At 38.5% G+C, this 15,920-nt stretch overlaps 2 protein-coding genes across 6 annotated transcripts in view; one reads left to right on the top strand and one right to left on the bottom strand.

Moving 5' to 3' along the window:
• Nucleotides 1-1,459, bottom strand: part of ANKRD45 (ankyrin repeat domain 45) — a 56,482-nt gene extending 55,023 nt beyond the window's left edge. For both annotated transcript variants that reach the window (XM_008985005.5, XM_078356280.1), the window contains exon 1: nucleotides 1,406-1,459. The gene's annotated coding sequence lies outside the window, so the exon portion shown is untranslated. The remainder of the gene's footprint in view (nucleotides 1-1,405) is intronic.
• Nucleotides 1,460-1,517: 58 nt separating this feature from the next.
• KLHL20 (kelch like family member 20) overlaps nucleotides 1,518-15,920 on the top strand; it is a 35,183-nt gene continuing 20,780 nt past the window's right edge. For 2 of the 4 annotated variants that reach the window (XM_017966088.4, XM_008985000.5), the window contains exons 1-6: nucleotides 1,518-1,659; nucleotides 2,117-2,252; nucleotides 2,601-2,664; nucleotides 10,409-10,982; nucleotides 13,590-13,748; nucleotides 14,710-14,804. In XM_017966088.4, the coding sequence (XP_017821577.1) occupies nucleotides 2,642-2,664; nucleotides 10,409-10,982; nucleotides 13,590-13,748; nucleotides 14,710-14,804 (851 nt within the window). In that variant the 5' untranslated portion in view covers nucleotides 1,518-1,659; nucleotides 2,117-2,252; nucleotides 2,601-2,641. The remainder of the gene's footprint in view (nucleotides 1,660-2,116; nucleotides 2,253-2,600; nucleotides 2,665-10,408; nucleotides 10,983-13,589; nucleotides 13,749-14,709; nucleotides 14,805-15,920) is intronic. The other 2 variants (XM_078356271.1, XM_002760358.6) reach the window with 1 other exon arrangement.

The raw sequence follows: 15,920 nt of genomic DNA, 5'->3' as shown, positions 1-15,920 counted from the left end.
TTAATGGTTTAATAATTATAATTCTTCTCCAAAACAACTGTCTTTGCAAAGCTACTGAGAATCTACCAGACTAGGGGGATAAATAAGCCTGAATTCTGTTAAGGTGTAGACATAAATGATTGCCAGCCATTATTCCAGAGGTCACAAGATAAGCAACTTCTCCAACTACTCCTGCAGATAACAACACTATTGTAGATTCTAAGATTGGCCTTTTGAGGTATCTTTTTAAGTTTCTTGCATGTTTAACTACCCCGATGGCTCCACCTGGACCCACCAACTGTTCCAATGGCTCGACCCAGCAACAACTCAGTAGGCAGGAGGACCATCTCCTATACCCCCAATCAGTCAGCAGCAAGCACCCATTGCCTAGCCACCCCTACCCCTTTCCCCAAACTACCTTTGAAAAAAACCCTAGCCCCCAAATGCTCCAGGAAGCCAATCTGAATAATAATAAAACCTCTTCCATTTTTCCACTCAGTGTCATGTAAAAACTCTTTCTCTATTGCAATTCCTATCAGCTGTATCCGGGGAGCAGGCAAGAATAATCTATTGGGCCATTATATCTGGATCTAAAGGCCATGAGTTTTCCACTACAAGCTAATTAACAAGAGGTATCCTTTCCCCTCAGAAACAACTAGACAAACCTCTGTAGAGTCTATGTAAAGAACAGCTAAAGAAAATCTGGTTATTACTTAGCCTAGTATACTTATCAGGAAATCAGCAACTCTTTCTCTGACGTTCCTGAAATTGTAATCCCCACCTTACACTTCTATCACTTGTTTTCTAAATATTAATATACAGTAAAAATCAGGTGGCTGTGTGCTATGGGAAAATCTGGAGGAAAAGATAACTTGAAAAATACATTTTTTGACTCTGCTTGCTACTGAAAAAAATTTTTTTTAAGAAAATATACTCTTCTCTCCCTAAATTAAAGTGAATCCACAGAAGATGTGTTTGGTGAAGTGTCTGGTGCTGAATACAAACTAGAAAGAGCAAACTGACACAGCCTTAGAGCCTGGATAAAACCCTGGTGTCTTGAAAGCTCAATTGTGGGAAATCTGGAGGGTCAGGTCTATCTCTGATTTGTCTGTGTATCTTCTGCACCTGGCACATAGTAGGGGCCTGACAGATAAATTATGCCAACCCATGCGTGCATGCAATAATCCAATCCACAATTAGGAACACTGTGCCCAAAGGAGACCCACCGACTACAAAGAAAAAATTCCTAGCTTTCTGTGACCACTCCAGTCTTTCTACTGGCTTTGCTGACGAAAACAAAGAAGAGGGGGCTTCAGTATCAAATACTGCCAGTTCCTCAGTGAACTCAAAAAATAGTTACTCTAGAAATACAAGGAATCTCGAAATACATGTTTATCCCATGAGGATAAACAACCTGTGAGGTTACCTGAATTCCCTAGCAAAGGGCGCGACTGCTTCCGGAGCCGCACCGGAACCCCTTGGCGGACTATGTGGGTTTCTGCAGGAACGATTTAGGAGTAGGACTACTTCCTGCTTCTGGACATGGGCGGGTGAAGGGAAAGGAAATAGCTTTAAGAGCGGCATTTTGCCTGCGCTAACAGCAGTAGAGGAGTAGGCAGAGAGGAGTGGAGGGCGGAATAGACGGTGGAGGCTGCGGCAGAGAACAAAGTGTTAAAGCCGGTAAGTGAGCCAGCCGCCTTAGAGCGGGGAACAGCGCACAGCGCTCCAGGGCTCGCTTTGCAAATATGTGGTCCCAAGTTGCTGAGCTGCCCCATGGGGTCAGGGCCGTGCTTCGTCGGTCGCTTGTCAGACGGCGCCGGGAAGAGGCTGTTGGGGCGCCAAAGCCGGGCCTCGCGGAGCTCCAGAGTGCGCTCTCGCAGGCTGACAGCCTATCTCGTAGCCAGAGGAGGCCCTGGGCAGTGTCCTGCCTGGTAGTAGTGCTGGGGTTCCGCACCCTGGACGGCTTCCCCAGACAGTGTTTGGAATTCAGGGAAGGAAGAAAGTAGTGTGCGCCCCCATTTAACCCTCGGGACCTGGCGAAATCTGCTACGTGGGTAGTGAACATTGTTACGGGGACTGAAGGAAATGCTTGTAAAGAGTGTTAGTCTGGAGCCATACTTTCCCTGCCCTGTTCAAGCTCCCTGGGCTGTCGGAAGCGGAGTTGGTTGTTTGTAAAGGCGAATGCTGACGCCTCCTCCTCCTGTCACTTCGAGACAAGTTAACAACCTTCAGATCCGTTGTTAAAGCAGCGTGTTCCATATGTGATCTATCAGGTTAGTACTGCTGTGGGTGTCTGGTGATTGCTCTGTAAATTTACTTGATGGCGAGATCACAGTTAAATATGTCCAAGCACTTTTTGAAGAGAAGCAAGACTGATCTAACAGTCGGGACTATTTAGCATATTTTCCCTTACCTTTACATTTAATCGTTTTAGCATGCACAGTAAGGATGGTAATCTTAAATATATTAGATTAAGTTACTGTGCAATCTGCAAAAGGCCTGTGGTATAATAAGATAGGAAACTTGATAACTGACGAAATGAGCGAAATGATTATATAAAGATTGTTACTGTAAAACTCAGAAATCACTTTTATTAATTTCCTGCTTTTCTGTTGTCTTAGGTTCGGCTTTAAAGTGTGGTGAAGGGTACTTTTCATGGTGCATGGAAGGAAAGCCAATGCGCAGGTAGGCATTTAGGAAGAAAATCTTTGGTTTCACTTATTAAAATTCATCATGTAATTATTTAAATTTTTAAAAAAGAGTTTCAATTGTAATAAGTTCTGCTTGCAACTAATGAGTCTTGTTCTAAAATAAATCAAAAGTAATATTAAGAATTAATAGCTTTTTAGTAGAGTAAAATATAGAAGTTAAATTTCTAAAAAGTGCTGTGGATTGTATATACTGTTAAACAATTTTTCTTTTTTCATGTTTTTTTACAGTAAATTATTAAGTTCACTATGATACTATGTGGATTTATTATAATCTTCAGTCCCCTATAAAATGTAGAGAATTCTGTTGCCATATAAGAATCATAATTATTTATAATACAGTGTACTGCATGCCTAATTATGGTTTTGGTTATTTCCTTAATATTCAATAATAATAAAGCCTACTCACATTTGTTCTGTTAATTAAAATAGCTGCATTGCAGAGAAGATTGTATAAGAACTAAAAAAGGTATTAGACATAATAACTTAGTCCATAGAAAAATAGAAACAATGTCTGGGAAAATATAGACAAATAGGCCCTTCCAGCCCTAGAATTTAATAATGCTCTTTCTCAATATGTTCTATCAAATGAGACTAGAATCTTTATTGATACAGAATCAGCCTGGTTCTTTATTTTTTTTGATTTTTAAATTTGTTTTCTATTATTGAACTCTAATTATTTGTTATTTAACATCAAAGATAAACAACTTTTGCAGTTCTTTTAAGAGAAGAAACATTTTATAATGGGAATATGACTTATAACTCAGAACTTGGAGCAAGAATCAGAATGTATATCTTTTTCCAAATCTGTTATTTATCAGTTGACATTGAACTGTTCATCTTCTCTATACCCCAGTTTACCTCTTTAGTGTATCTGATCAGGATATTGAGGATTCATGAACATTTGCAAATGCTTTAAGATCTCTAGATGAAAAGATGTTATCAAGATGAAAAATACATTATCTTGTTTATATTTTACTCTGTAATAGGAATATTTTACCCCAGTGTACATGAAAAAATTAACAACATATATTAAATGCTTCATCAATTCAATTCTAACATTACTGCAAAAGATTAGATTGCATCTCATCTCCAGCTACCATAAAATGTCATATCTTATGTAATTACTAAAATAAGAGCTTATTATTTTTTAAAAGAATGGCAAAGTGTGGGAATGTTTTTGATTTATCAGTAGTTTCTGTATAAAATATTTGCTTAATCATTCATACCTGCTGTTTTTTTCTTCCTTTGTTACATAATACTGTCAGCTATTCAAAATCATATTGGATAATTCTAATGCTGTTAATTGTTAAGTTACAGCTCTTTCTTCATCACTATCAGTTGGCCAGAGCGTAGCCTACTCACATTGGTCTCTGATCTTTCACCTGCTTCCTACATTCAATTGTGGTCACACCTTCCTATCCTTTTATTGGGCTGTCATTTTTGCTGATGCAACCCAGAAGGCAGTCTCTGTAATAACTGGATTTATACTCAGCTGCTACTAAAGAAGCTTTGAGTGAAAAATAACTTTTTCTATTAGATTATTTGAATACATGTTCATTCTGCCTACTAGATTGTGAGCTCTTTGAGTCTGATGTCTTCAGATATTTGCATCACTAGTACCTAATGATTACTGAATAATTGTTTGAATAGGACTGAACAATTTCTACAGACTTTCCCAATCCAAAAAAAATCTATGAACAAGAAAAGACTGAAAATTATGGTTGAAGGTATTCTAGTTTCTTGATTGTAAAGTTTTATGAAATCAATTGGCATTTTATTAGTAAAGTTTCATTACATCACTTATTTACTATCATTTGCATACACAATGCAAAATTTAAAAGATACAATAGGATATTCAGTAAAAAGTTAAGTCTCCCAGTGCTGTCCCCAGTTCCCAGTTCTCTCCAAAGGCAACCACTGTAAGCAGATTCTTACACGTTCTTTCAGAGCCATTGTAGTTCATACACAAATATATATATATATAAGATGTCTTCTCTTTTTATTTTTTTAATTTGTATTTATAGAGATAGCGTTTTGCTGTGTTACCCAGGCTGGTCTCAAACTTCTGGGCTCAAGCAGTCTGCCTGCCTCAGCCTCCCAAAGTGCTAGGATTACGGGTGTGAGCCACTATACCTGGCCAACATTAGTGGCTTTTAAAAAGAAAAGATGGCAGTGGCTCACTTTTCTTTTAAAAAGAAAAGAGCGCAGTGGCTCACCCTTGTAATCCCAGCACTTTGGGAAGCTAAGATGGACAGATCCCTTGAGCCCAGGAGTTCAAGACCAGACCAGCCTGGGCAACATGACAAAACCCCATCTCTACAAAAGGAAACAAACAAAAAAATTTAGCTAAGTGTTGTGGCAGGTGCCTGAAGTTCTAGCTACTCAGGAGGCTGAGGTGAGAGGATCACTTGAGTCTGTGAGGCAGAGGTTGCAGTGAGCTGTGATCACACCACTACATTTCAACCTGGACAACAGAGTGAGACACTGTCTCAAAAAAAAAAAGACAGTGTTGCAGGGCACAGTGGTTTACACTTGTAATCCCAGCTACTCAGGAGGCTGAAGCAGGAGGATTGCTTGAGCCCAGGAGTATGAGGCTGTGGTGATCATGCCACTGCACTCCTGCTTAGGTAACAGAGACCTCATCTCTTAAAATAAATAAATAAATAAAAATAAGAAAATAAAATGCATTTAAAAAAACACTAATGTCAGCATATTGTGCACATTCTTCTGTATCTTTATTCACTTGAAAAATTATTTTGTAATTTTTAACAAATGCATATAAACTCACCTTATTCCTTTTAATAGTTATGTAGTATTCCATTGTCTATAAGCACCTTAGTTAACCAGTCCCATTTGAGAGACATTTATTTCAGCTGTTTGGCTGTTACAACCAGTTCTATCTGCAGTGAATATCCTTGTAGGTGGCTTTTGCCCAAATGTGTAAGTATAGAATACGTTTTTAGACTTAGAATTGCCTAAAGAGTATGTACATTTTTTAATTTTGGTAGACATTCACAAATTTTTGTCCTTAGAGTTACACCAATCCATAGTTTTTACCAACAATATAACTCCCAAAATGTTATTTTTTAATCATTCATTTTATTTAGAGATAACAAAATGTTTTGTAATGTAATTCTTCCAACTTTCCTTAAATATATAAATAGAAAACTGAGCTTGATTGTAGAAGTTGGTTCATTCATACATCAAACCTTTATATAATGCCACTCTATTCCTGTTTATTGTGTGAAACAGATCAAATGATGAAAACAGATATCATGATACAACATTAGCCAGGTGCAGTGGCTCATACCTATAATCCCAGCACTTTGGGAGATGGAGGCAAGAGGATCACTTGAGCCTAGGTGTTTAAGGATGCAGTGAGCTGTGATTGCACCAATGTACTCCAGCCTGGAAGACAGGGCAAGACTTCATCTCTGAAATATAATTAATTAATTGGCTGCGCACTGTGGCTCATGTCTGTAATCCCAGCACTTTGGGAGGCCGAGGCGGGTGGATCACGAAGTCAGGAGTTGGAGACCAGCCTGCCCAGCATGGTGAAACCCCTACTAAAAATACAAAAAAAAAAAAAAAATTAGCCAGGCATGAAGGTAGGTGCCTGTTTAATCCCAGCTACTTGGGAGGCTGAGGCAGGAGAATTGCTTGAATCTGGGTGGCAGAGGTTGCAGTGAGCCAAGACCACACCACAACTCCAGCCTGGGCAACAGAGTGAGACTCTGTCAAAATATATATATATTTCATGACATTAACAGAATTTTAATAGAGATGTAAACTTAAAGGAGGGAACTGCTGTGTGGAGATGAGAAAGCATCACAGAGATGGTAATACTTGAGCTGGATCTTCTAGAAAGAATAAGAATTTACTTCTAAAGAAGGTAGTTAATTAAGGATACCATAAAAAGAAGGAACAGCCTGTGCAAAAAAAGAAAAGAGAGCGGGGGGTGGGGAGTTGGGGAGAGTTAGCATGGGGAGAAATGCTAGATATAGGTGAAGGGGAGGAAGGCAGCAAATCACACTGCCACGTGTGTACCTATACAACTATCGTGCATGTTCTTCACATGTACCCCAAAACCTAAAATGCAATAAAAAAGAGAAAGAAACGTGATATTTCCTAAAAAAGAAAAGAAAAGAGCACCAAGACCTAGAATTGTCTGACATGCATGGAACAATGAGTATATCTGGTGTATAGGGTATGTCGGGGAAGAAGGGGAAGTAGAAAACATCATGGAAAATGAGGCTACAACCATGGGAAACAATTCAAACTTTATCCTTCAGGTATTTCAGAGCCAGTTCACATTATTATACAGATCGTTTTTTCTTTGAGCTGATTTCTAGTCATATAGGGGATGAATTGGAAAGAAGGAAGAAATTATGGCAAGGAAATGAATTGAAAGTAGTTGTGGTAGTTTAGATGAAAGATGATAAGAACCTGAATTAGATGTATGGCAGTAAGAGCTTGTATTATAGTAGAACCAAAAGGATTTGGTGAACATGGAATGAGAAAAGGTAATATTATAAATGACTCCAAACTTAGGAAACTAAGTGCTGTTATGATAAGATTTAAACACACACACACACACATACGAAGAGAAACAGGTTTCAGTAAGCCAAGAATAGATTCTGTTTCCTATACTTTAAGATTACTGAGTTTAGAAAACAGATAGGTGGAGATATCCAGCATGTGATTGGAATATGAGTCTGGGGCAGAAGAGAGATTGGGCTAGAAATTAAAAAAAAAAAAATGTGAGTCATCAGTACTAAGAAGTTTGTTTAAGCTGTAGGCATGAGTGATGGTAGAACAGAAAGGAGAATGCTGAGGACAGAACCTTAGGGAATACCAAGGGTGTTTAAGGTGGGCCTAGCAGGAAAATCCAATAAAGTCTCTAAAATGAGTAAGAAGCTTTACATGCTTTGGGTCTTATTTTATTTAACAGTATCTAGAGTTTTTATTGATAATTTTTTACTCACATTGAAGGATAGCTGAGATACCCCTTGAGTTCAATTTCAGAAGACAAAAAAATTTCCAATCTCATTTCTTTGAAATTTTCAGTTCGTTCTAGTCATTCTAAAGGGTATGCTTAAAAATAGTGGTAAAACATACACTTGCTTGATTTGACTATTCCCTAGTGTGGCATGCACTATAGGTAGCTTGTACATCTCTTCTTCCTTTCTTCCATTTACTATAGACTCTAGAAAATTAAATCCTCTGCTTGATTTCTTAGTTATCTCTGCATATGGGAAGGGCTGTGTGACACAGTGTTACCAGTGAGATGTCAGCAGTAATTGTTGAGGGGTATTATAGGAAGGCTTTTGCTATCTTGACGTAAAAGGAAACTAGCACGCTTGCATGAGGATTTGCCCTTCTTCCTCCATCTTGGTTGATGGACCAAGGCACCCAAGGCTTATGCTCATTTTATCCAATAAGCAGCGATGAGATGCCTTGGTACTAAAACATTCTCAACTAATTTTTAAATAAAGATGTTAATAGCTTGGCTTTCTGGTATGGAATCAGGTATGGAATATAGTGCCTAGTGGGACCTCTTCTAGTAAGCAGAACTGGCACCGTGAGATGTTATTTCTGTTTTGAGGGTTTGTATGCTCAAATCGCTAGCTCTCTGTGTTCAAGTATATTTAGGACTATAAATGAGGGTCAGTGCAACTGAGTCTTTTTATTTATTATTATTATTTTTTTTTATTGCATTGGGAGATAGCATGGGGAGAAATGCCAGATATAGGTGAAGGGGAGGAAGACAGCAAATCACGCTGCCATGTGTGTACCTATGCAACAGTTTTGCATATTCTTCACAAGAATTTAGGTACCCCCAAACCGAAAATGCAACTGACTCTTTTTAAAGGTCAAGTTGTTAATTTCCAAAGTAAAACAAAATTTTTTAAGTAGAAAAGGTAAAATGTTTATTTAGATAGTGTATTAGCCCATTTTGCATTGCTATAAAGAAGTACCTGAACCTGGATAATTTATAAAGCAAAGAGGTTTGTCTTGGCTTATGGTTCTGCAGGCTGTACAAGAAGTACCTGCTTCTGGTGAGGGCCTCAGGAAGCTTCCAGTCATGGCAAAAGGCATAGCAAGAGAAGGACCAAGAGAGACGGGAAGAGGTGCCAGGCTCTTTTAAACAACCAGCTCTCCCTTGAACGGATAGAATGAGAACTCACTCATTAACGAGAGAATAGCACCAAGCCATTCTTTAGGGATCTGCTCCTATAACCCAGACACCTCCCACCAGGCCCCACTTCCAACATTGGGGATCACATTTCAACATGAGATTTGGAGGGGACAAACATCCAAACTCTAACAGCTGGGAAGCACAGTTCCAGACTAAGAAAAGATCTGCAGGTCTTTGGACTAAAAGATAAAATTTGATTATAAATGCCTTACAGTCAAAGAGTATGTTTTCTAAACATTTTATTTTGCTTGATTTTCAAATTATTATAGCTACTTACAGAAAATTACTCATGCCTCAAAACTATTACATTTGGAATCGTAGATATGGGGAGTGTGTGACTTGATAACTGAAATTTGATGTTGACTCATTTCGGGTGGGTAGAATTATTAAGGAAATATCAAAACTTGTAACATTCCTTTGGTAAACATGAAGCATATTTAAGATATGTGATTTGTTTTTTAGTTTATGCTTCCTACATGCACGTGATTTGATTATTCTTTTCACTGTCATTTTAGGAGATAACTATCTATGGAAATGACCATTCATTTACTTATTGTACATTTCCTTGGATTTCTAAACTCCTTTGACTCACCTTCACTCATTCAACATTTTTTTTTTTTTGAGATGAATTCTCACTCTGTTGCCCAGGCTGGAGTACAGTAGCATGATCTTGGCTCACTGCAACCTCTGCCTCCCAGGTTCAGGTGACTCTCCTGCCTCAGCCTCCCAGGTAGCTGGGACTATTGGCATCCACAACCATGCCTGGCTAATTTTTGTATTTTTAGTAGAGATGGGGTTTCACCATATTAGCCAGGCTGTCTCAAACTCCTGACCTGGTGATCTGCCCACTTTGGCCTCCCAGTGTGCTGGATTACAGGCACAAGCCACTGCGCCTTATTTCAACATTTGACTCTTGCTGTCACTCAGAAAAACCCTGAAATCATCAGTCCTCGTAACTCATTCTCTAACTGTTACTTCTCAAACACCCAGTATATCTGTTCTTTGACTTAGTCAAAAATCAACATGCCTAAGCCCTGTTTTCGCCAGTTCACTTCCTCAAACACTGCAACCTCAGTATCTCCCGGGGATTATAGACATGAGCCACCACACCCAGCCATCAAACCAATCTTTTTGGATTATCTTTAATTCAAAATTTATCTATTAATTGAAGCATGTTAACTTGGGCTTAATTTTTAAAATGGATAACCATAATCACCTTACCTAAAAGTCTTATTACTGTAGTAGCTGCAATTTAAATGGTTTATATAGACAAGACATGTTGGCTTATGCCTATCATCCCAACGCTTTGGGAAGTGGAGGCAACAGGATCACTTGAGCCCAGGAGTTTGAGACCAATCTGGGCAACACAGTGAGACATCATCTCTACAAAAAACAAAAATTTTTTTAAAAATCAAGCCAATTACAAGTTTCCTTATTGCTTGAATTACAAACATTTAAGGGGAGAAGTGAGCTTATAATAATACTGTCATCTCTCTCTCCCCCCCCATCATTCCTATAGGTGTACCAACATTCGACCAGGAGAGACTGGAATGGATGTAACAAGCCGCTGCACCCTTGGAGACCCCAACAAACTGCCAGAAGGGGTTCCCCAACCCGCCCGCATGCCCTACATCTCAGACAAGCACCCTCGACAAACCCTGGAAGTGATTAACCTTCTGAGAAAGCACCGGGAGCTATGTGATGTGGTGCTAGTTGTGGGCGCCAAGAAGATATATGCCCATCGAGTCATTTTGTCAGCCTGTAGTCCCTACTTTCGAGCTATGTTTACAGGAGAATTGGCAGAGAGCCGTCAGACAGAAGTAGTGATCCGAGACATTGATGAGAGGGCTATGGAATTATTGATTGACTTTGCATATACCTCCCAGATAACTGTAGAAGAGGGCAATGTTCAGACTCTTCTGCCAGCTGCTTGCCTCCTCCAGCTGGCAGAAATACAGGAAGCCTGCTGTGAATTCTTAAAGAGACAATTAGATCCTTCTAACTGCCTGGGCATTCGGGCTTTTGCTGACACACATTCATGTCGTGAGTTGCTAAGGATAGCAGACAAGTTCACTCAGCATAACTTTCAAGAGGTGAGTTGCACTTGGTGTTTCAATGCATTTATGACCTGTTTGTTGGAGAGCAATGTGGGTTCTCATTCTGGGTATGTCCTGCTGATTCTAACTCATAATAGCAAAGAAATAAATTATTATAAATCCTAACCTAGCTTCTATTTTAGAGGCCAATTTTGTGTTCTACCAGCAAAAGTTAAGATTTAGGGATTGATTCTCCCTAGCTATATTCATAAAAGGTTACTTTATAAGCCAAAATAGAGTTTAATTCATAAGAAGATCTATGCCTGATAGGATACCTGATATCATCATGTATATATTTCCTTCCTGATTATGTGGATTATTCAGAATAGATTATAGATTATTTGGTAAACTAATAATCTGAAAAGATGAGTTTAGACATTATCAAAAGAATTTTCATTCTCTGTAGTCACACACACACAAAAAAATAGAATTTTCATTAAACCTGCTATCTTTCCCTTACTCATTTAACAAATATTTGTAAAGCTATTTTGTTCCAGCCACTGTGCTTGGGAACATAGGGTACAGTAGTGAACAAGAAATCTAGAGTCTCTGTATTTGTGGAGTTTATAATCTAGCAGGGAAGATAAACATTAAACACTTAAACATAGAAATAATAAACTACAGTTAATGGGTGTTAAAAAGAAGCAGTCCTGGATGATTTAAGAGTATATTACAGAAAAATTTAACTTTGGTTCTGGAACAACTTGTGCAAAATCCTGAGACATTAAAAAGCATATAACTAGTTTGAAGATCTGAAAAAAAACTAGTGGGACCCAGAGACCAAGGTGGTGGAGGATGTCACATAGTGATTACACAGAAAGAAGAAGGCTAAATCACACTGAAGTGGATAGACCATGTTAAGAATTTGAGATTGGCCAGGCACAGTGGTGCATGCCTGTAATCCCAGCACTTTGGGAAGCGGAGGCGGGGAGATTGCTTGAGCTCAAGAGTTCAAGACCAGCCTGGGAAATGTGGAGAAACCCTGTCTCTACAAAAAATACAAAAATTAGTTGGGCATGATGGCATGTGCCCCTAGTCCCAGCTACTTAGGAGACTGAGGTGGGAGTATGGCTTGAGCCCAGGAGGTAGAGGTTGCAGTAAGCCAAGATTGTACCACTGCGCCAGAGCCTGGGTAACAGAGCTAGACACTGTCTCAAAAAAAAAAGAATTTTAGATTGATCCTAAGAGTGCTGGAAAACCATTAAAGGATTGTAAGTGAGGGAAGAACATAGTCTATTTTGTAACATTTTTAAAATTCGTATTTTATTTAATTTTTATTTATTTATTTTGCAGTAAGGTAGTCAGCTCAGGACCCTACTGTTTTTTCCCCCAACAGTTTTTGGAGAACAGGTAGTGTTTGATTATATGAATAAGTTCTTTATTGGTGATTTCCGAGATTTTGATGCACCCATTACCTGAGCAGTGTACACTGTACCCAATGTGTAGTCTTTTATCCCTCACCCACCTCCCACACTTCCCCCTGAATCTAAAAGTTATCCTGCCTCAGCCTCCTAAAGTGTTTGGATTACAGGCACAAGCCACTGCACATGGCTAAGGAACACATTCTTAATCAAATGTTTAAATTATTTTTATGGCCTATTGCATATTCTGCTAAATATTTTGACTTTTTGATGATCATGAATATAAACCTGTCCCAAGAGAATCCATCAGCTTCATTAGAAGTACTGCCTGCACTAATAGACATCACATGTAGTATAATCTCCTGCGTAATAATATAACAAACCACATGAAGGGTAGCAGTGACTGTTTCTTTCCTCTGCATTGCACCCTGTCCCTTTTACTCTACATCCCGATGAATAGAATTACAAGGCCTTGGAATAGGTGGCTGGCCTGCACAACAAGGTAATATTCTTGTTTCTGTTTCATCTCCATTCTGACAGTTCCCTAGCCTTAGGTAAAGAGAATTATTGGTGTTTGTAGTTTCTCACTAGCGTATATATCAGAGTGTTTTGGTCCTCGGAGTTTTCCATTGGTCTAATACTCTCCTCATTATATTCATTCTTGCTTACAGAATTGCCAATATTCTTATTCTTTTTTTAAACTGACCCCTTGTTTTTTCTGCCCTAAACACTGTCCATTCAGCAATTTATCTTCTTCTGAAAGCTTTTCCTGACTTTTTATATGCCCCATATATCTGGGGTTATAGTTTGATATAGTTAATTTGGCTTATTTTGAATATGAATTTTTATTTTTATCTTTTTAAAGTCATTTTTCTTAAACTGCTTGAATCACAAATGATTATTTTTATTAAATTTTTTTTTAGCCTTTTTTTTTTTAAGACGGGGTTTCACCGTATTGGTCAGGCTGGTCTCGAACTCCTGACCTCAGATGATCTGCCCACCTTGGCCTCCCAAAGTGCTGGGATTACAGGCGTGAGCCACTGTGCCCAGCTATTTTTACTAAATTTTAGTGGTGTTTTCTGTACTTTCCTTTGTTCTCTTTTTAAATTTTTCTTTTCCTCCGGTATCGTTTTAAACTTCACCTCTGTTGTGATACAACTTTGCCCCATAATCCTGAAGAAAAACATTGAGACAATAAATGTGATCACAGGATTTTCTTTTCTTCTTACCTAACTTTGAACAGGTAATGGAGAGTGAAGAGTTCATGTTGCTTCCAGCCAATCAACTCATTGATATAATATCCAGTGATGAGCTAAACGTTCGCAGTGAAGAACAAGTGTTCAATGCAGTGATGGCCTGGGTCAAATACAGTATTCAGGAAAGACGTCCTCAGTTACCCCAGGTAATGAAAGAAATGCTTCTCTAAGAAACTGCCTAGTACTAGATGAAATAATATGTATTTGTCTTGCAAACATGCAACAGTTATCACTCTACATTCATCTGTAAGAAAGTCCATCTGTTTCCAAATAATCAAGGAAATGAGTAATTGAAGCATTTTGGTTGCTTGTTATGTGGGCTTTTTGCTCCTGTGCTTTCTCATATTTTCGATCAATTCTACTTTTGAATGATAGCACAATTCAAAACTTAAATTGTATAAAATGAACAAGAGAAAGCAAGGATGCTTCTTTTCCTATAGCTTGGAAATTCGACCACAGTTTCCCTTCAATATAACTTGGAAATACTATGACACTTTCAAGAGTAATGAGATTATACATAAGAAGTCACTGAGTGATCCATAATTTACTTAAGACCCATTCTTGTTGATAAGACTATAGCAGTTTAACAAGATATTCTTCTGAATTGTGAATTAATTTGAGTCCAGTTATAGAAGAGCTTATAACATATTACTGAAAGTTTTTAGTAGGTATGCCTTCCTTCCTTCCTTATTTATGGTATCAGTTAGATCCCAAAACAATTGGAAGCACAGTAGGGTAGCATGGGTCATGTATTCTCTTAAATATCTTGCAGATGAGAGCTCATGCCCTTAATAGTGTTTACTGGCTGGTTGCAGTGGTGCAAGTCCAAGGCAGGCAGATAGCTTGAGCTCAGGTGTTTGAGACCAGGCTGGGCAACATGGTGATTCCCCATTTCTATTTAAAAAAATACAAAGATTAGTTGGGTATGATGCATGCACCTGTAGTTGCAGCTACTCTGGAGGTTGAGGTAGGCAGATCACTTGAGCCCAGGAGGTTGAGGCTGCAGTGACCTGCGATCGTGCCACTGCACTCCAGTCTGGACAACAGAGTAAGACCTGTCTCAAAATTGATTAGCTAATTAAAATAATGGTGTTTATTGTGTTGTAGGTGCTGCAACATGTTCGTTTACCTTTGCTTAGTCCCAAGTTCCTGGTGGGCACAGTAGGCTCTGATCCTCTCATCAAAAGTGATGAAGAATGCAGGTATGAGTGACCCTAGATGGGAAAAAATCAACAACTAAGCATTCCTATTTTTTCCTAATTTCCTTATTTATATTTCTTCCTAAATATTGTATTTTGTGGAGCTGAAACCAGGGCATTAATTTTACAAGTGTTTCTTCTAGGCTAGGGTCAAGAGGAGGAAAAGGAAAAGAGAACTGAACTTCCAGTATTCCATTCCATTAGTTTTTTTATGTGTGATACTTATTGGTGTAGAAGTGGCAATAAAGAGGTAGATTTCCAAGATTGTAATGCAAGCTTGAATTCAAGAGCCAATTCTCTGCTAATATTTTTTTTTTCCTTGAGGTAATTGAATCATGCTGTTGACTCTGTCAGTGAACATTTTTTCCTTCCATCACATATGTCTGGTTGGGGAATAGAACCAGTCTTGTTTTCTAAATTGTGGACAGAGTTAACGATCTACAGCTATTTGCTATAGAAAGATTTTCACTAGAGCTAGGTGAAGTAGTTTCCAGAGATTTTTTGACAAAGGAAATTCCAACTACTTTTACAAAGCAGAGGAAGAATAGTAACCTGTTTTACTAGGCTGTCTCTCTAAAGTATATACAAAATGTAATAAATTACATTTCCAATTTGACAGATTCTAAGATTTAGGTTCCAATTTGAAATCTTCTGGGATTTTTAACCATTTTTCACCAGCATATCCCGAATATAAAACTGAAAGAGCAAATCTATACTCAGAACTTTGGACCTCCCTTGGTGATTAAATAAATTTAGAATGATCCCTGATACTAGAACAGTGGTAGGACCTGTAGATTCATTTGCATTTCTTCTATAAGCGAAAGCCTGTTCCTTTATTATTATTATTATTTTAGATGGAGTCTCGCTCTGTCACTAGGCTAGAGTGCAGTGGTGCAATCTCAGCTCACTACAATCTCTGCCTCTCAGGTTCAAGCGATTCTCCTGCCTCAGCCTCCTGAGTAGCTGGGACTTCAGGTGTGTGCCACCATGCCTAATTTTTTGTATTTTTTAGTAGAGACAGGGTTTCACCATGTTGGCCAGGATGGTCTCAGTCTCTTGACCTCATGATCTGCCTGCCTTGGCCTCCCAAAGTGCTAGGATTACAGGCGTGAGCCACTG

The sequence above is a fragment of the Callithrix jacchus genome, chromosome 18 (assembly GCF_049354715.1).
Source record: "Callithrix jacchus isolate 240 chromosome 18, calJac240_pri, whole genome shotgun sequence".
NCBI classification, from domain to species: Eukaryota; Metazoa; Chordata; class Mammalia; order Primates; family Cebidae; genus Callithrix; species Callithrix jacchus.
Note: the sequence above shows the minus strand (reverse complement) of the source record. Positions and strands in the feature narration are given on the sequence as shown.